This window comes from Hylobates moloch, unplaced genomic scaffold (genome assembly GCF_009828535.3).
Source record: "Hylobates moloch isolate HMO894 unplaced genomic scaffold, HMol_V3 SCAFFOLD_15, whole genome shotgun sequence".
NCBI lineage: Eukaryota > Metazoa > Chordata > Mammalia > Primates > Hylobatidae > Hylobates > Hylobates moloch.
The window spans coordinates 663,831-685,102 of record NW_026652290.1 but is presented as its reverse complement, the minus strand read 5'-3'; the positions used below and the strand labels follow the sequence as shown (position 1 = coordinate 685,102).

Here is a 21,272-nt window from a genome sequence, read left to right as displayed (position 1 = left end):
AAAGTGCACAGATTCTAAGTATAGCTCAGTAAGAACCACTGGCATGGTCTGTTCTAGTGAAGACGTGACGTCATCAGCATCCACCTCTCCCAGCCAGGGCCTCCCACTCCTCCTCGGCTTGGAATTCCTATCCTGAATTCTAAACCATAAATTAGTTTTGTTTGCTTTTGAACTTCCTATACATGAAATTGTACAGAGTCCTTTGTAGGAGACGGTGTTTGTTTTTTATTGAATACTGTGTTTCTGAGGTTAGTCTATATTTTTGCACGTAGCTATTGGCCATTTATTCTCATTACTGGAAAGTAGTAACGTGGGTATACGACGATTCAATATTCTGCTATAGGTGGACATTTAAAGTAATTTTATTTGGGGCTATTATGAATAATGCTGCTGTGAATATTCTTATAGTTTTTTTTTTTTTTTATGTTGGAAGGCTTTTTTTTTTGAGACAGAGTCTTGCTCTGTCTCCCAGGCTGGAGTGCAGTGGCACGATCTTGGCTCATTGCAACTTCTGCCTCCCAGGTTCAAGTGATTCTCCTACCTCAGCCTCCTGAGTAGCTGGGATTATAGGTGTGCACCAGCACGCCTGGCTAATTTTTGTACTTTTAGTAGAGACGGGGTTTCACCATGTTGGCCAGGCTGGTCTCGAACTCCGGACCTCAGGTGATCCACTTGCCTCGGCCTCCCAAAGCGCTAGGATTACAGGCGTGAGCCACTGCGCCTGGCCAGTGTGTTCAGCTTTCTTACCAACATGTTGGAAAGCGCTTTGTGCAGTTTATAGCCATTTACGCTGTGTGAGATCCAGTTCAGGGTGCCTCACAGCTACCTCAACTTTTGACATTTTCTCTCTCTCTTTTTTTTTATGTATTTTAGCAGGTATTATGGTTTCAATTTGCATTTCCCTAATGACTAATGATGTTGAAGATCCTTCCATGTGCTTACTTGCTACCAAGCATGATTTTTTTTTTTTTTTTTGAGATGGAGTCTCGCTTGGTCGCCCAGGCTGGAGTGCAGTGGTGCCATCTTGGCTCACAGCAACCTCCGCCTCCCAGGTTCAAGCGATTCTCCTGCCTCAGCCGCTTGAGGAGCTGGGATTACAGGTGCCCACCACCACTCCTGCCTAATTTTTGTATTTTTAGTAGAGACGGGATTTCGCCATGTTGGCCAGGCTGGTCTCAAACTCCTGACCTCGGGTGATCCACCTGCCTCGGCCTCCCAGAGTGCTGGGATTAAAGGCATGAACCACTGCACCCGGCCAGCATGGTATATTAAAAATACTTTTCTGCACATTAGCAAATGTTCACCTCTCGGTGCAGCTCGCCTTGTAAGTGTGGTGGGGAAGCTAGGAGTCTGAGTGCACATGCAGGAGCTCTTTGCTGCAGGTCCAGAGTGGAGTGAGAGGTAATCTGTAGAGTGCCCCAAGAGTGAAGGGCTGCGTCCCAGTGTCAAACAGAGGTAACAGCTTGCTTTTCTTTTCTTTTTTTTTTTTTAAAACAGTGACGGGGGTCTCACCATGTTGCCCAGGCTGGTCTTGAACTCCTGGGCTCAAGTGTTCCTCCCACCTCAGACTCCCAAATTCAGGGATAATAGGTGTAAGCCACTGAGCCCAACCTAAAACTCACTTTTAAATAAAGAACTCAGGCCGGGCATGGTGGCTCACACCTGGAATCCCAGCACTTTGGGAGGCCAAGGCAGATGGATCACCTGAGGTCAGGGGATCGAGACCATCCCGCCCAACATGGTGAAACCCCGTCTCTACTAAAAATACAAAAATTAGCCGGGCGTGGTGGTGGGCGCCTGTAGTCCCAGCTACTCTGGAGGCTGAGGCGGGAGAGTCACTTGAACCCGGGAGGCGGAGGTTACAGTGAGCCGAGATGGCGCCACTGCACTCCAACCTGGGCGACAAGAGCAAAAACTCCGTCAAAAAAAAAAAAAAAAAAAAGGAAGGAAGGAGAAAGAAAGAATACGCAGATCTCTCTTATATGGTATACTGTCTATTATTATTGATTTTAAAGCTACAACCTTAAGCATCATACTCCCTGTGTTTAGAATATTCAGGGTGTAGTATTAGTCTCCAGTGTGGTTCCCCGGAAGTGATCGAGGTGATATTTTACACTCAGGGTGTCCAGTCTTTTGGCTTTCCTGGGCCACATTGGAAGAAGTATTGTCTACACTAACAAGAGCTGGTGAGCTGAAAAAATCACAGAAATCATAATGTTTTAAGAAAGTTTATGAACTTGTATTGGGCCACATTCAAAGCCATCCTGGGCTGCATGCAGCCCATGGGCCGTGGGTTGGACAAGCTTGTTTTAAGAGTTTAGGAAGAAAAATAATACTTCTGGTTATTTTTTTCATGCTGCTTAGTTGCTATTTTTATGTTTTACAGTGTGCAATACTGTAATATAATTTATACATATATTAATATATTGTTGCCAGCTTATTTTTCCTTTAAACTTTTTTTTGAGGAATATTTCACATAAAACAAACTTATTTTAAGGGGACCTTTCAAAGAGTTTTGACAGCTGTATACATCCATGTAACCGAAATCCCAATCAAAATAATAGATCTAGGTATTACCCCTCACCCCAAACCTTCTTCTTGCCCCTTGGTGGTCAGCCTCATCCCCCCGGAGAGTCCCAGACAGTCACCTGTGTGCCTCCCCCCCCGTAGAAGTGTTTTCTTCCAGGGTTTCATAGACATGGAATCACGTAGAATATACTGGTGTTTGGCTCACTCTTATTCACATGGTATATTTGAGGTTCATCCATGTTACTTGTGTGGGCAGTTTTCCTTTGCAATTGCTGGGCGGCAGCTTAGTGTATTCTCTTCTGTGGATGTACCCCCATTTGTGGATCCATTCACCTACGGCTGACTGTCTAGACAGTGTCCAGTCTGGGCTGCTGTGCATCACGCTGCTGTGAACGTCTGTGTAGGAGTCACATTTGTGTGAACTGGTGCTCTCACTTCTCTTTGCAGATAACTACGAGTGGTGGGGCCAGGTGGTCAGTGTGCATTTATTTCACAGAAAAGCTGACCCGCTTTTTCAGAGCAGTTGCGCCAGTTTGTATTCTTGCTGGCAGTATGTGACAGCTCTAGTTGCTCCATATCCTTGCTAGCACTTGGTTTTGTCAGTCTTCTTATATTAGCCATTCTCTGGGTGTGTAGTGGTATGTCCGTATGTGTATTTTTTTTTAATACTTTGGATCATTTACATCAAATGTGGTTTAATTTGCCTTTTACTGATGATCAGTGGTGTTGAGCATCTCTGCATGTGCTTTTGGCCATTTCTATGTCATCTGTAGTGAACAACCATTTTTAATGGGTTGTTTACCTTCTTACTGAATATTAAGCTTTGTTTATATACCCTGAACAGAAGTCCTTTATGAGATAGGTGTATTGTGAATATTTTCCCATTCCATCCTTCACCTTGTTTCTTGATACTGTATTTCATATATCCAAATATTGATTTCTACTTAATTTTTCACCTAGAGGTGTACAGTCAAAACCGTTTGGAGGCTACTGCTCTGCTGAATTAGCAGAAGGAATTGCTGTGGACTGAATAGAGGAAGGAAGGGACCCAGGTGCTGTCCCACAGCCTCTCCTGTGACCTCACCCTGGGAGAGGCATGGACGTTTGGTGGAGAGCCCTTTTTGGTTTTACGTGAATGTCATTTGGGCAGGTGTGGGGTAGAATGATCTCAAGAGCATTCGCACCTCCGAGGAGTGGTTGCATCTCGATGCATCAGCACAGGAGGGCTGTGATGTTGTGTGCTCGGTGCACTTGCCGCTGCCACCACCCGCGAGACCTCCAGAGAGCCTGACCCTGCCATCCGCACCAAGATCCCCAGCTGCTGTCTGGTGATGCAGATGAGAGGACCAGTGTGGTAGTTTCTCACAGCAGCCTCTGGCAGGACCTGGAGTGGAAGTCTTCCTTAGTCTAAAACACATCCCGAATGACTGAACATTAAAGGAGAATGTGTCTTTGACTTACAAGGCCACTTGAAGTCGACCTCCTTCCTCTTCTGGGTGTGGCCCTTGCCTGTAGCTCCGAGTGTGAGGATCTTAAGTGGGTGTGCGCTCCTGAGCCAGCCTTTACCCCAACAGCAAGTTGCCACACCGAACTGCAGACCTGGCAGCCCTTTCCAGCACCTTCCTTATCACAGTTACAGTGCAGCAAATGGGAGAGGGGGGCCAAAACCCCCAAAATTACTCTCCAAGCCAAAGAAAAACTCTGGAGTGCTCGACAGCCACTTACAGAGCTGCTCATCACATGTGTTGTTGGAACACCCAACACCAGCCTCCTGGTTATGAATGTTTCTGGAATCGAGGCTCCCTGATATGTGCCTACAGAGGCGGAGCTGCCTGAGGACATGCACCATTTACTAATATTTATACCTTAGAGTATAGGGCCAGCTTCATAACGTGGGGTCCAGTGCAGAATGAAAATGTGGGACCTGTAGTTGAGAAAGCAGGAAAAGGCCGGGCTCAGTGGCTCATGCCTGTAATCCCAGCACTTTGGGAGATTGAGGTGGGTGCATCGCTTGAGCCCAGGAATTTGAGACCAGCTTCAGAAATACAGTGAGACCTCCATCTCTACAAAAACGAAACAGCCAGATGTGGTGGTACATGCCTGTATCCCAGCTATTCAGGAGGCTGAGGCGGGAGGATCGCTTGAGCCTGGGCTTGCAGTGAGCCATGATTGTGCCACTGCCTTCCAGCCCGGGCGACAGAGCAAGACCTTGTCTCTAAACAAACAAACACACAAAAAAGGAAAACAAGAAAAGAGCTTCTTCATGTCTTCCGTGGACTTCTGGCCTGCCATAGTGTTTTTAATTTGCCACTTGACTTCAAGCTTTCCCAGGAATACGTGTCTGAAGCAAGACACCCGTGTTCACACCCCACCAGGGACATTGCACAGTTGTGGGGGAAGAAGGGGGTGCAGGAGCAAGATGGGCTGTGTCCCATTGAACTTCACTACAGAACACCAATTTAAAGATAAATGATTAGGAACTTCAAGATGTTGGCAGTAAGGCATTAAACTCCATGCCTGGCCCTTCTGAGGCGGGCTTTTTTTTTTTTTTTGAGACGGAGTCTCACTCTGTCGCCCAGGCTGGAGTGCAGTGGTGCCATCTCTGCTCACTACAAGCTCTGCCTCCTGGGTTCACGCCATTCTCCTGCCTCAGCCTCCTGAGTAGCTGGGACTACAGGCGCCTGCCACCGTGCCCGGCTAATTTTTGTTGTATTTTTTAATAGAGACAGGGTTTCACCATGTTAGCCAGGATGGTCTTCATTAGGTGTCAAAGCCCGTTTTAAGCTTCGGAGGCTTAGGTTAGAAGATTTGTGCTGAAAGGCCGGACGCGGTGGCTCACGCTTGTAATCCCAGCACTTTGGGAGGCCGAGGCGGGTGGATCACGAGGTCAGGAGATTGAGACCATCCTGGCTAACACGATGAAACCCCGTCTCTACTAAAAATACAAAAAACTAGCCGGCCGTGGTGGTCTTCAGCTTTGTCAAGCTATTTGTAATTTGTGTGCTTTAAGATGACACTTGCCACTCAGACCTCCTCCAAGGAGGGGCAGGGGAGCCCTTTCCTGGGCCTGGCACGGTGCTCCACCTCCTGCACACCTCTTTTTGGGGCGAGTCCTTGGACTGTGGGGAAGCACCCGCTGCACTCTGGGTGGTGGCAGCCTTGGGCCCTGGGCTTCCCCTTGCGGAGTCCTCAGGGTGTGAGGCACAGGGCGTTGACGCGTGTTGCTCTCAGCACAGTTGAAAAGGCCAGGTAGGGTGGGTGCATGCTTATGGGTCACTGGTGTATATAAGGACTCCTGATCATGAAAGATTGTATTATCAAGTTTCAGTACGAGGGGTCCTCCCTGTATTGTGGGCCCCTTTACCCACTGGCTGCAGGCTTAGCTGTGGACGTGCTTCTGTCTTTGTGTTTGTCCCCTGCCTTGGGACCAGCAGTTTTCCTAAATGGGGCCACTGCATCAGCCTGGGCCCCAGAGGAAGGAAACGTGGCACTGAGCAGCTACTAACAAAGATGAGCACGGTGAAGCCGAGCCAGACGTCGATTTCCAGCCCAGAGACCCAGGGGCCGCTGTGACAGCAGCAAGGTTCAGCCTGTGCTAATGGGGGGACACTGTGGGTCGGGATGGCCAGGGCCGTGCTAGAGTAACATGGTTTGGAAAACATTGTTCTGGTGAGTACCACTACATACAGGAGCGGGATGAATATTTTCCAAGGGGAGGAGAAATCTGAACTGCGTAGTGCGGCATTACCAGACTCGAGTTTCTTGGGCCATAATTTGGAAGCCCACTGACAGGATGGTGTGTAGACGTAGTGGACATCACTTGTGCTGGGTGAGTGACAGAACACAGGATCAGAGAAGGTCACTGGGTGCGAGTGTGGCCATGCCACTGCCCTGTCCTCCACAAAACTGAGCTGCACTTTTCTGGCTTAGCATGAGGCCAACTATAAGGAATACATGCCCTCGAGGAAGGTCAGGAATTGGTGAGGAATGGCAGTGAGGCAGCGTCTCGGTGGCCCTCGAGGAGGGTCGGGAATTGGTGAGGAATGGCAGCGAGGCAGCGTCTCGGTGGCCTTCGAGGGTCGGGAATTGGTGAGGAATGGCAGCGAGGCAGCGTCTCGGTGGCCTTCGAGGGTCGGGAATTTGTGAGGAATGGCAGTGAGGCAGCGTCTCGGTGGCCCTCGAGGGTCGGGAATTCGTGAGGAATGGCAGTGAGGCAGCGTTTCGTACGTTTTTAAACTGTTGGGTCCCACACTATGGTCCATGGAATCTGGCTGATGGGACTGACACAGAGACCACCCCAGGAGCAGAGACGCTGAAAGGACGGTGTCTGGAGCAGGCTTCTCAGGCTGTCTGTGGCGAAGGCCCAGTCCAACATGAACCGGTGCTTCTATCAAACACCATAAAATGATTCAAAAAATGAAGTGGCTTCCAAACACTCTCCATGTCCGCACTCCCCTCGCGACGGACCAAGGCACACGCTCCCAGCCTTGCCACAGGCCTAGACTAGCGTTGAGGTTTGCATTGGACATTTTGAAGGCTTAAAAATGTTTTTCTTTTTCTTTTGAAATTACTTCAGAATTAAAGCAAAATTGCAAAAATAGTACAGAGAACTTCCATTTTCCCAGATTCCCACTCTATTACTGTTTCACCAAACCCACATGTTCAGTCTCTCTCCCTCTCCTGAGACATTCGAGGGGCAGTTGCAAAGGTGACGCTTTTCCTGCAGGCATCCTCTTCTGTGCCCGCCCCAGTGAGCACTCTACGGCAGCTGTGGCCTGACGGCGACCTTCTCCAGGCTCCACCCACCGGCGCTCCTGCCCTTCACTGATGGGCCCTGTGTCGCGCTGACCCTTCCCATCGCTCTAATCCCCTTCTGTATGTGGCCGTCCTCAGCCTTTGTCTTCTGTGACATTGATTTTTTTTTTTTTTTCTTTTTGAGACAGAGTCTCGCTCTTTCGGCCAGGCTGGACTGCAGTGGTGCTATCTCGGCTCACTGCAAGCTCCGCCTCCCGGGTTCACGCCATTCTCCTGCCTCAGCCTCTTGAGTAGCTGAGACTACAGGCGCCCACCGCCGCGCCCGGCTAATTTTTTGTATTTTTAGTAGAGACGGAGTTTCACCGTGTTAGCCAGGGTGGTCTCGATCTCCTGACCTCGTGATCTACCCGCCTCGGCCTCCCAAAGTGCCGGAATTACAGGCATAAGCCGCCGCGCCCGGCTGACATTGATGTTTTTGAAGAGCACAGCATTAGTGATTTCGTCCAATGTCCAATTAGGATTTGTTGGATATTTCCTCTTGGTTAGATCTAGGTTAGTTACCTTTGGCAGGAACTCTGGAGGTGAAGTTGTGTCCTCTCCGGGCACCATGGCCGTGTCACCCTGGTGTCATTTTGTGCCGGGGACAGTGATGCTGGCTGTGAGCACTTGGCTGAGGCGGTTGAAGAGCGGCATCCCGAACAGGGCTCTGGAGTGCAGAGTGACCTCTGCAGCCACTCTGGTCAAGCATCTCCGTGGCTCTGTAAGCCTCCAAACCTGACAGGTGCTCTGTAGGTCACCCCGTTATGTAAAATCACAAATTGGAAAGAGTTTGTTAAATTTTCTTTCTTTTTTATTTTTGGAGACAGAGTCTCGCTCTGTTGCCGAGGCTGCAGTGCAGTGGCATGATCTCGGCTCACTGCAACCTCTGCCTCCTGAGTTCAAGCGATTCTCCTGCCTCAGTCTCCCGAGTAGCTGGGATTAGAGTCACGCGCCACCACACCTGGATAATTTTTGTATTTTTAGTAGAGATGGGGTTTCACCATGTTGGCCAGGCTGATCTTGAACTCCTGACCTCAGGTGATCTGCCCGCCATGGCCTCCCAAAGTGCTGGGATTACAGGCGTGAGCCACCGTGCCCAGCCAGACTTGTTTTTTAAATAGGCAGAAAGGAGCTCACCCATGGAGCATTTTTTTCTGAGTCGTCTGAGGTATCTGTGTCATGGCAGAAAAGGACGTCAGGAGTCTGGGGGAAGCAGGGCCATCCTGGAGGCCACAGCCCAGGCAGGTGTCAAGGCCAGAGGCAGCTCTTCTGTGCTTGCCTCTCAGAGAGACTGCCTGGGACCAGACCTGCCGCTCTGAGCTGTGTTGGCCCTGGCCTTGTCTCCGCTGCATGTCAAGGACACATGGCCTGCTCGAATGGCAGGGGCTTTTGTTATGCAGGTTCCCAGCCATGCTGTCGCTCCACAGAAGCACAAACATGGCTTTCGGGGACTTTGGATGTTTCTGGAGGGGTCTGACTCTGGGGCTGTGTTCATTAGATCCACATTCAGGGGTGTGGCTGCGAAGAGGCCCCTAGACCTTGGGATGTGCGATGAGCCCTTAAGACATGAAACACCATTGGAATCAGCTAAGCTCCAGGGACACAGCAGTTGCGCCTGTGGTGGACATTGTCCCAGAGGAACGTTTGTCCCGTTGCTGTGACGCAGATGGTGGCTGACTGTGGGGCTGCTTTCAAGTACTTTTTTTTTTATTTCCTGAGACAGAGTCTCTCTCTGTTGCCAGGTTGGAGGGCAGTGGCGTGATCTCAGCTTGCTGCAGTCTCCGCCTCCCGGGTTCATGCCATTCTCCTGCCTCAGTCTCCCGAGTAGCTGGGACTACAGGCGCCCACCACCACGCCTGGCTAATTTTTGTATTTTTAGTAGAGATGGGGTTTCGCCATGTTAGCCAGGATGGTCTCGAACTCCTGACCTCGTGATCCGCCCACCTCGGCCTCCCAAAGTGCTGGGATTACAGGCGTGAGCCACCAGACGTGGCCTCGAGTACTTTTTTGAAACTGGTTGTAGGGAATAGTTTGACAAATCGGCTAGTTGGTTGAACTTGCTTTGCATAAAGAGACATCACTAAATTTAATTCTCCTTAAAGTTGGAGACTTATTTAAATCTGATTCATTTCTGTGGGGCTGTATGATGTTGGTTAATATTGAAGTCTTGCAACAAAGTCTGGCTTTGTTCCTAAGGAACCCGTCTTTGGAGTCCTTAGAGCTTCTTCATGAGTCTGTTAATTCATAAACTCCAGACCATTGGCCTGCACATTGCATTTGTAATAATTTCCATTCCCACAAGGAACTAGAACAGGAGAAAGAGAGCCAGGCTAGAAGGATGTTTGTGACACTGAATCCAGTTTAAGTTGTTGGTTTGTTCAAGTGAAGGAAATTGAATTTTTATCAGGGCCCTCCAAATAGGTTTGAAACTGTCAGCTGCTGCGTTGCTACTGGGTCGGTTCTGATTTGTGGTTTGAGGTGCACACCCCCTCCTAGGTGCTCTGTGTCCTCTTCTGGGGTTCACGTTTCTGGTCAGTTTTTACTTAGGGATTTGCCATTCTGCTTTCTGCCACCTGGTGTTCCTTTCATGTAGTGCATCTCTTAACCTGTCCCTTCCTTCCATTTTTGGTCAGACGTCTCAGGCTTGTAAACAGATTCCTAGTCTATACTGAGCTTCATTACAAATCTTGCAGAATCCAGTAAGGTTTTTTTTTTTTTTTTCTTCTTTTCCAAGACAGTCTCGCTCTGTTGCCCAGTCTGGAGTGCAGTGGCTCGATCTGGGCTCACCGCAACCTCCGCCTCCCGGGTTCAAGCAGTTCTTCCTGCCTCAGCCTCCCGAGTAGCTGGGATTACAGGTGTGGGCCACCATGCCTGGCTAATCTTTGTAGTTTTAGTAGAGAGCGTTTCACCATATTGGCCAGGCTGGTTTTGAACTCCTGACCTCAGGTGATCTGCCCGCCTAGGCCTCCCAAAGTGCTGGGATTACAGGCGTGAGCCACCGCTCCCAGCCCCAAATAAAGTACTTTTAGGAACACACAGTGCCAGGAATTGGGATGGGCTGACTGTGTGAGACAGCCACCTCATCAGCCTAGTGTCTCCCAGACACTTAAACTCCATCATTGACCCCAAGTGCTTCTCTGAAGGAAAGTTGCAGGGCCAGGGAAGAGGCACCTCAGGCCTTGGGGAAGTCAGGGGCCCTTCCAGCCAAGACACCAGCTGCAGGTGGTCCTGCACTGAGCTCATTGCCCTGCAGCCATGTGGGGAAGACACAGGTCCCAGGAGGACCTAACCCCAGGCATCTGGTTTCGCCCCCACCTCCGTTCTGTTGTAAAATTTTGCGGCTCTTTCTAGTGTCATGAGGCAACTCATCCAAAATTATTCCACAGCTTTTAGTTTCTAGTTTTGAAAAGGGGAACAAGGATTTCCAAGGTAACTGAACTCCATAGAGAACCTGAAAACAGTTTTAATGTATCTTGTTTCGAATGTAACCTACATTCAAATAAATTATAATTATAGTGTGCGTATCCATGCAGTCACAACCCAGGTAAAAGAAATAGGTCACTGTCACCGGGCACGGCGGGTCACGCCTGTAATCCCAGCACTTTGGGAGGACAAGGCGGGCGGATCACGAGGTCAGGAGATCAAGACCATCCTGGCTAACATGGTGAAACCTCGTCTCTACTAAAAACACACACAAAAAAAATTAGCCGGGCATGGTGGCGGGCGCCTGTAGTCCCAGCTACTCGGGAGGCTGAGGCAGGAGAATGGCGTGAACCCGGGAGGCAGAGCTTGAAGTGAGCCGAGATCGCACCACTGCACTCCAGCCTGGGCGAGAGCAAGACTCTGTCTCAAAAAAAAAAAAAAAAGAGGTCATTGTCAGCACAAAAGCATAGAAAATGGCACAGTGAACCCCCCACGCCTGTCACATGATCCACGTTTTGCTAATTTCTACATCCATCTGCATGGACGGCTTTTTTTTTTTTTTAAAAACTGTCTATTGAAGTATACCGTCCATACAGAAAAGTGTGTGTATCATGCGTATGCAACTGATGAATTTTTACAGACAGGAACTCTCACTGATGCAGTCAGAATCCAGATGAAGAAAAAGCAAGTTGGCCGGGCACGGTGGCTCACGCCTGTAATCCCAGCACTTTGGGAGGCCTAGGTGGGCGGATCATGAGGTCAGGAGATTGAGACCATCCTGGCCAACATGGTGAAACCCTGTCTCTACTAAAAATACAAAAGTTAGCAGGGCGTGGTGGTGGGTGCCTGTGATGCCAGCTACTCAGGAGACTGAGGCAGGAGGATTGCTTGAACCAGGGAGTCGAAGGTTACAGTGAGCCAAGATTGCGCCATTGCACTCCAGCCTGGGCAACAGAGTGAGACTCTGTCTAAAAAAAAAAAAAAAAAACAAGTTGCCAGGACATCTGGATAGCTTTTAAATGTATTTCATGGCTTATCAACATGGAGAGGCTCACACTTAGATTAAAACACAGAGCACCTCCCTCACCTTGCTGGGGCTGGGACTGGGGCTGGGCTTGTTCTGTGGCGGCCAGGATGGAGGACGAACAGCACATCCCCATGCTTTTGGTCAGAGGCTGTGAGCAGATGGCCAGCAGCACCTTCCCGTCTCTCTCTTTTATTTATTTTTATTTTTATTTTTTTTGAGACAGAGTCTTTCTTTGTCACCCAGGCTAGAGTACAGTGGCAGGATCTTGGTTCACTGCAGCTTCCACCTCCCTGGTTCAAGTGATTCTTCAGCTTCAGCCTCCTGAATAATTGGGATTACAGGCACGTGTCACCACCCCTGGCTAATTTTTGTATTTTTAGTAGAGTCAGGGTCTCACCATGTTGGCCAGGCTCGTCTTGAACTCCTGACCTCAGGTGATCCAACTGCTTCAGCCTCCCAAAGCGCTGGGATGACAGGCGTGAGCCACCGTGTCTGGCCTCTCTTTTATTTTTATTTTTATTTTATTATTGTTATTTATTTATTTATTTATTTTTGAGACAGAGTTTTGCTCTTGTTGCCCAGGCTGGAGTGCAATGGCATGATGATCTCAGCTCACTGCAACCTCCACCTCCCAGGTTCAAGCGATTCTCCTGCCTCAGCCTCCCAAGTAGCTGGGATTACAGGCATGTACCACCATGCCTGGCTAATTTTGTATTTTTAGTAGAGATGGGGTTTCTCCATGTTAGTCAGGCTGGTCTCGAACTCCTGACCTCAGGTGATCCTCCTGCCTCAGCCTCCCAAAGTGCTGGGATGACAGGCGTGAGCTACTGAGCCTGGCCTAGTAGTACAGTGTTTGATTTGGTGTCCTGAGTGTCTGTATGTGGATGTGGAGTGCGGTCTTCCACTGAGCTTCAGTCTGAGGTTGCGCGGTTGGTGCTCGCTGTTCTACCCATCTCCACTACTGGCTGGCGACCATGCAGAGTCCACAGCTGCGCTCAGCTCAGAGCCAGTGTCATGTGCGGAGCCCAGCAGGGATGGCAGAGCCGCTTGGCATCCAAGCACCTTGCCCTGTTTGTGTCCACGTGGTTCTGTGAGAACCCCTGGGTTGTAAGCTGTTAGGCTGGTATGAGAGGGTGGGTGGTCCTAGGAACACGCCCCCACGTGGGACGGGCTGCTCATTAGCAGTGAGGAGGACTCAGGAGATGGTGGGTGGGAGTCTAGGGTGACTTTTGGATCCTGCTGGAACCTCGTGCCAGGCTGGTCTTCCTTGTTGTCCTCAGAGGTGATAGCTGTACACACACACCACCCCTCACCCACCCCCCCTTGTTTGCAGAATCTAGAAGTAATGTCTGTGTAAAGGGAGCTGAGCTTGGTCGGATCTCAGACACATGGCAGGTGATCAGTTTTATTATTTATTAGGTATTTATTTAGAGCAGTACTGAAAGCTTATTAAAAAGCTTTAGAGCAGGAAGGAAGAGGTAAAGTACACCTGGAAGAGGGCCAAGCGGGTGACTTGAGAGATTAAGTGCCAGTTTTCTTTTAAAATGTAGTGATAAACAGGTGTTTGAATTTGGAAGGTCTAAAGCCAGCAGTGAATGCCACTCAATGTGAAGTGTTGCAGATATTTGCTTTAGATAGACTTTTTTTTTTTTTTTAAATGGAGTCTCGTTCTGTCGCCCTGGCTGGAGTGCAGTGGCGGGATTTCGGCTCGCTGCAGCCTCTGCCTCCCGGGTTCAAGAGATTCTCCTGCCTCAGCTTCCTGAGTATCTGGGATTACACGTGTGTGCCACCATGCCTGGCTTATTTTTTTGTATTTTTAGTAGAGACGGGGTTTCAGTGTGTTAGCCAGGATGGTCTCGATCTCCTGACCTCATGATCTGCCTGCCTCAGCCTCCCAAAGTCCTGGAATTACAGGCATGAACCACTGTGCCCGGCCCTTCTCGCTGTTATTTAAGGGAAGCGGTCTCACTATGTTGCCCAGGCTGGTCTCAAACTATCCTCCTGTTTTGGCTTCCCAAAGTGCTAGGATTACAGGAGTGAGCCACCGTGCCCGGCCCTTCTCCCTGTTATTTAAGGGACGTGGTCTCACTGTGTGGCACAGGCTGGCTTTGAGCTCCTGGGCTCAAGCGATTCCACCCCTGGCTTTGTGATGCAGCTGGAAGCATTTTGCTATCTTTTGTTTTACTGATTCTTTTTCTTTTTGTTTCCTTTGGTTTTGATACCAGTGGTTTGTTTCTCTCTTGATCTTAGTTGATTCAGTTAATAATTTGCAAGGATGTAAAATAAAATAGAGCTTTATAGACCAAAAGATCATTGTCTTAAATATATCATTTATAGACGAGGTCAGGTACGGTGGTTCACGCCTGTAATTTCAGCACTTTGGGAGACTGAGGTGGGCGGAGCACTTGAGCCCAGGAGTTTGAGACCAGCCTGGGAAACAGAGCCTGGCATGGTGGCGTGTGCCTCTAGTCCCAGCTACTCAGGAAGTTGATGCGGAGGATTGCTTGAGCCTGCGAGTTCAAGGCTGCAGTGGGTCAGTGATCGTGCCACTGCTCTCTAGCCTGGGTCATAGGGGTCTTTGTTGGCCAGGCTAGTCTCAAATTCCTGCACTCAAGCAATCCTCCCTCCCCAGCCTCCCAAAGTGCTAGGATTACAGATGTGAGTCACTCTGCCCAGCTTTCAAACGTTTTCTCCTGAAGGTGAACAAGAAAAGAAGGTGGCTTACGTTTTCAGTGTCTTAACAGGGGTTTTAGCAGAGAAGCTTTTTCAGTTTTCATGATGGACGTGTTTTGAAGGCCAGAGCTGATGGCACTGGGGGATGGACTCCTGTATTTCTGGCCTGAGCACCTGAGTGCTGCCTGTCACTGCTGAGGGGAGTCCTGGGAGAGGACCGTGGGCTGGGAGTCTTGTTTGAGAGCCTCAGTGTTGATGCCTATGCGGGGCCAGAGTGTAGGGAGACCCTGGAGCTGGAAGTGGGGATTTTGGAGCTGTTTGGGTATGTGTAGAGTTCAAGGTCCGAGGCCTGGATGAGCCAGGAGTGAGGGTAGAGGGAGAAACTGGAGTCGAGGCCTGGAGCATTGAACATTGAACATCGGGCGGTGAAGAGGGGAGGCTCCAGTAAGGGATTGAAAAGGAGTGCTGCAAAGCGGGAACCAGAGAGTCTGATGTCCTGGACACCCAGGAGGTGGTCACTCTGTGAGGTTCTGCTGTGTCCACCAAGACCGTGGGGAGGACTGGCTGTCCTGCCTGTGCCTCACAGGGAAAGGAGAAGGGCGAGGGGAGGCAGCGGCAGCATGGCAAAGAAGCGAGTGTTGAAACCCTCGGGTGCTGCCCTTCCCGACCCCAGCTAGAGGGTTTGGAAGTGTCTCCTTGGAGACGTCCCCGAAGTGGGAGGGCCATGGCGTAGCCTCCGACCTCCACAGGCTGGAGGTGCCCCGGTGCCCCTAGGGCAGGGTGGTGGGCGGAGCCTTCCTCTGTGGCAGGGGTACCCGCACTGGGTGCACAGATGTGAGCTGGGCTGAGCCCCGCGCCGGGTGCGCAGATGTGAGCTGGGCAGAGTCCCGCGCCGGGTGCGCAGATGTGAGCTGGGCTGAGTGTGGCCGGCCACTTGTTTGCGTTGTTTGTAGACAGACAAATAGGCTGTCGTTGAACTGGGTTCGTGGTGGGGACTTAGAGACTCTCAGAGTCTATGGACTATTTTTAAATTTTATTCTTTGAAGGTATTTGGCTTGCATGTCCTTTGGTTATGTTTTACTTGAGTCATGTCAAGGAAGCTACATGAAGTGTGAACCAGAGTGTTCACTGCAAACCTTCTCCCCTGTAGCTTAATGTCCCTGGCTCTTTGTTTGCCAGAGCCAACAGTGAAAAAGGTGATAGGATTTTTTATTTAAAGAAAAGGAGGCTGGGTGCCATGGCTCACGCCTGTAATCCCAGCACTTTGGGAAGCCGAGGTGGGCGGATCACGTGAGGTCGGGAGTTCGAGACCAGCCTGACCAACATGGAGAAACCCCATCTCTGCTAAAAATACGAAATTAGCCGGGCGTGGTAGTGCATGCCTGTAATCCCAGCTACTCGGGAGGCTGAGGCAGGAGAATCGCTTGAACCTGGGAGGCGGAGGTTGCAGTGAGCAGAGATAGTGCCATTGCATTCCAGTCTGGGCGACAAGAACGAAACTCCGTGTCTAAAAAAAAAAAAAAAAAAAAAGAAAGGAATTATTTTTCTTAAGTAAGAAAACTACCACAAAGTTATTGCTTTGTGACCCAGATACATTTGTATGTTTATTTTGAAAGGAAAAATAGACACTGGGTGGTATTTGGGTTTTAAGTCTACTATAAGACCCAAAACATATTCAGGCACTTAGTTTAAAAGGAGTCATGTAGACTAAGTAGTATTTGAGTCTTTTTGCCTTTTTTTTTTTTTTTTGGTCGGGGGAGACAGTGTCTCTTGCTCAGACTGAAGTGCAGTGGCGCTATCATAGCTCACTGCAGCCTCGACCTTCTGGGCTCAAGCAATCCTCCTGCCTCAGCCTCCTGAGTATCTTGGACCACAGGCATGCACCACCACGCTTGGCTAATTTTTTGTAGTTTTTGTAGAGATGGGGTCTCGCTGTGTTGCCCAGGCTGGTCTTGACCTCCTGGACCCAAGTGATCTGCCTGCTTCAGCCTCCCAAAGTGCTGGGATTACAAGCATGAGCTATGATACCTGGCCTTGTCCGTGCTTTTAATTTTCCTGTGTGGCTGGTCTACGTAGCGTTTTCTTACTGGTGTTTTTAGTCATGAAGCACCTTAGTTGTGGTTTTGTTAGGCGACTTGTAATACGGTGAGCTGAGCTTGGAGGTGTTGCATCCATGTCCTCAGCTGCTCCAGTGTTGTGGGGGACACGTGGGGACCCTGCCCGGCCCCGGCCGGGACAGCAAAGGGTTGTGGGGGACACGTGGGGACCCTGCCCGGCCCCGGCCGGGACAGCAAAGGTGCTGATGGTGGGGGCTTTTCTTTTTCAGGTGCACGTTCAGGTTCCCGAGCACAAACATCAAGATAACATTCACTGCCCTGTCCAGCGAGAAGAGAGAGAAGCAGGAGGCGTCTGAGTCTCCGGTGAAGGCCGTGCAGCCGCACATCTCGCCCCTGACCATCAACATTCCAGACACCATGGCCCACCTCATCAGCCCTCTGCCCTCCCCCACAGGAACCATCAGGTGAGGCCATGGGGATGGGGGACTGGAGCATCCTTAGTCCCAGTGGTGGCCCCAAGTAATGCCTTTCTCCTTCCCTGGTGCTGACTTATGTGGAGAGACAGATGTGAGGTGTTGTTTAAAATATCATTGAATTTCTGCTCTGAATTTCCTGCATTATGAAATGCAGTTCCCAAAGGTTCCTGGTTGTTATTTACTCATTCCTTTTTTTTTTTTTTTTGAGAAGGAGTCTCTGTTGCCCAGGCTGGAGTGCAGTGGCGCTATCTCAGCTCACTGCAGCCTCTGCCTCCCAGGTTCAAGCAATTTTCCTGCCTTAGCCTCTTGAGTAGCTGGGACTACAGGCACCTGCCACCGCACCCAGCTAATTTTTGCATTTTTACTAGAGACAGGGCTTCACCATATTGGTCAGGCTGGTCTCGAACTCCTGACCTCAAGTGATCCGCCCACCTTAGCCTCTCCAAGTGTTGGGATTACAGGCTGAGCCACTGCACCTGGCCTGTTTACTCATTCTTTAAAAGATGTTTTTAAAGTTTTTTTTTTTTTTGAGATGGAGTTTTGTACTGTTGCCGAGGCTGGAGTGCAGTGGTGCGATCTTGGCTCACTGCAACCTTTGCCTCCCAGGTTCAAGTGATTCTCCTGCCTCAGCCTCCTGAGTAGCTGGGGCTACAGACATGTGCCACCATGCCCGGCTAATTTTTTGTATTTTTAGTAGAGACGGGATTTCACTGTGTTGGCCAGGCTGGTCTCAAACTCCTGACCTTGTGACCCACCTCCCAAAGTGCTGGGATTACAGGCGTGAGCTACCACAGCTGGCTGGTTTTGTTTGTTTTTTTGTCTTTTTGTTTTTAAGAGATGGATTGTGGCTGTCTTGCCCAGGATGAACTCAAACTCCTGGACTTAAGTGATCCTCCCGCCTTGACCTCCTGAGTAGCTAGGACAACAGACGTGCTCCACTGTGCCTGGCCTGGATTCTTTTTTTTTTGAGATGGAGTCTCGCTCTGTCGCCCAGGCTGGAGTGCAGTGGCGCAATCTCGGCTCACTGCAAGCTCCGCCTCCCGGGTTCACGCCATTCTCCTGCCTCAGCCTCTCCGAGTAGCTGGGACTACAGGCGCCCGCCACCACGCCCGGCTAATTTTTTGTATTTTTAGTAGAGACGGAATTTCATCGTGGTCTCGATCTCCCGACCTCGTGATCCGCCCGCCTCAGTCTCCCAAAGTGCTGGGATTACAAGCGTGAGCCACCGCGCCCGGCCTTGGATTCTTTTTATTGGAGTATAAATGAAAGGGCAGACAGTGGTCTAAAGTCTGAGATAGATTTTAATTTTAATTTTGAATTTTTTAGAGAGCCCACAGCCTGAAGAACCATGAGCCAATTAAACATTTTTTCTTTCTTTCTTTATTTTTTTAAAGAAGAGTAGAGAGCCCAGAAATAAACCCTCACATAATGTAGTCAATTTTTTTTTTTTTGAAACAGAGTTTCACCCTTTTTGCCCAGGCTGGAGTGCAATGCGCGGTCTTGGCTCACTGCAACCTCTGCCTCTCAGGTTCAAGCGATTCTCATGCCTCAGTCTCCTGAGTAGCTGGGATTACAGGCATGCACCACCGCGCCCTGCTAATTTTGTATTTTTAGTAGAGATGGGGTTTCTCCATGTTGGTCAGGGTGGTCTTGAAATCCTGACCTCAGGTGATCCGCCTGCTTCGGCCTCCCAAAGTGCTGGGATTACAGGCATGAGCCACCACGCCTGGCCTCATCAAATGGTTTTTGACGAGGGTGCCCACACCATTCATTCAGACTTCCCAACAAGTGGTACTAGGTAAACGGTATATCCACATGGAAGATAATGAATTTGGGCCTTTATCTTATACCATGTGCAAAAATTAACTGAAAATGGATCAAAGACCTAAATTTAAGGCCTGAAACTGTAAAATTCTTAGAACATAGGCAAAACCTATAACATTGGATTTGGTATTGATTTCTTGCATTTGATACCGAAGACACAGGCAACAAAAGAAAAAGACAAATTGAACTTCTTGAAAATTTAAAAAATTTCTGCACCAAAAGACAACATCAGTAGTAAAAAGGTTCTATAGAATGGGAGTAAGTATTTGCAAATCATACATCTGACAAGGGATTAATATCCAGATTATAGAGAGAACTCCTAAAACTCAACAACAAAGAAACAAAAGACCCAGTTCAAAAACGCGAAAGACATTCTTTCAAAGAAGATATAGAAATGGCCAATAAGAGCCGGGCGCGGTGGCTCACGCCTGTAATCCCAGCACTTTGGGAGGCCGAGGCGGGTGGATCACGAGGTCAGGGGTTCGAGACCAGCCTGACCAACATGGTGAAACCCCGTCTCTACTAAAAATACAAAAAAAAAATTAGCTGGGCGTGGTGGCGGGCGCCTGTAATCTCAGCTACTCAGGAGGCTGAGGCAGGAGAATTGCTTGAACCCGGGAGGTGGGAGGTGGGGGTTGCAGTGAGCCGAGATTGCGCCATTGCACTCTAGCCTGGGTGACAGAGCAAGACTCTGTCTCAAAAAAAAGAAAAAGAAATGGCCAATAAGGACATGAGAAGATATTCAGCATCAGTAGTTATTAGGGAAATGCCAATCAAAACACAATCAGATCCCACCTCACACCTGTTGGATTGGCTGCTATTAAAAACAAAAAACCCAGAAAATAGTGTTAGTGAGGATGTGGAGAAATTGGAACTGTTGTGTGCTGTTGCAAGGAATGCCAAACCGTGCAGCTGCTGTGGAAACAGACTAGCAGTTCCTCAAAAAACTAAAAATAGAATTACCATGTGATCCAGCAACCCCACTTCTGGATATAGACCCAAACTGAAGGCAGGGTCTTGAATTATTTGTATGCCCGTTTTCATAGCAGCCTTATGCACAATTTCCAGAGAATAGAAGACACAATGGAATATTATTCAGCCTTAAAAAGGAAGGAAGTGCTGACATTTGCTGAAACATGAATTAACCCTGAGGACATTATGGTCAGTGAAATAAGCCAGTCATTGAGATTCCTAGAGTATCACATTCGCAGAGACAGAAGGCAGAATGGAGAGGCGGCCAGGGCTGGGGGCGGGGAGGGGGAGCCAGTGTTTCGTGTGGACAGAGCTTCAGTCTGGCAAATGAGAACATCCTGGAGTGAGGTGGTGTGATGGCTGCACCTCTGTGTGAATGCGCTTCATGCTGCTGAAGTGTGCAGTTTAAAATGATTAAAATGGTAAATTTTATGTTGTGTGTGTTTTACCACAAAAGAAAAAAAAATAGGCCCCCTGGAAAAGCATCTGTTGTGCATGTGTTTGTGAAACGGAGGCATGGCCGGTGGACTCTGGTGCTGTCCGTGAGCCGCCCCGGCTGGCATCAGGGCCTTCTCGTCGCTGCCCTCTCTCCATTGCTCCTTTGCTGAGAGGCTGCCCTCTCTCTTTCCCACTTTGGTTGAATTTGGCTGAACATTAACTGAGTGGGCCGAATAGTAAATGTGCGAGTGGGTAGGCAAAAGTCAAGTCCTGCCACCCAGTGCTTATTAAGTACTACATAAAAAGGACACAGAATTCACTGGAGTAGAATGTGCCCGAGCTTACCTGAGTCACATACAGCTCACCGCCGAGCAGCAGCCTTGAAGACCCCACTTCCAAGTGTGACCGACAGCAGCGGTGGGCGCAGGGGAAGGGTCGCAGCTGCAGCCCTGAGGTTGGGTCGGCTCCCGACTCTGCCTCTCCTCCACCTGCTGCTTTCTCTTCATCCTGTGTTTCCTTGCTTGCCCTTCCCCACACCTGCACAGACCTTTGTCAGGGGGAACCCAGGTCCCCGGGGCCTCCAGGTGGAGCGAGCCTGAGCGACCTGACTTTCCAAACCTGCCATCCAGCCAGCAGGTCACTTACCTTCCTCAGGCCACACTGGTTACATCCTCCACTTGTTAGAAGTTGGCTCTTTAAACTCACAAATTGTAGATGCCACGAGTCTTTGTCATTCCTGCTTTTCCTCCAGTGCTTGAAGGATGGTTGCTGGCATTGAGTAAATACTTGTTGAATGGGTGAGTGAGTATACCAGTGGTGCATATTCATGGCGGAAAGTCTAAGAAGCCTTGCGGAGGATACGAGGCCACTGGTGTGTTGCCCTTTCCCTCCTCCTCCCCGCTTCTCCATCTCCTTGGCCCTCCTTTTGAATTGCTTCTCAGAGGTCATGCCTTTAGGTTTCTTGGTTGTTTTTTCTAGACCTTTTCTATGCATTTGCAATGTTTTTCCCCCAAAACACCTCTATAACTTACAAAATAATCTTATCTTGATATTTTTCCA

At 49.4% G+C, this 21,272-nt stretch overlaps 1 protein-coding gene across 1 annotated transcript in view; it reads left to right on the top strand.

The window, feature by feature from the left end:
• FOXK2 (forkhead box K2) overlaps positions 1–21,272 on the top strand; it is an 82,839-nt gene that overhangs the window by 26,675 nt on the left and 34,892 nt on the right. The window contains exon 2 of the mRNA XM_032178865.1: positions 16,773–16,967. Within this exon, the coding sequence (XP_032034756.1) occupies positions 16,773–16,967 (195 nt within the window). The remainder of the gene's footprint in view (positions 1–16,772; positions 16,968–21,272) is intronic.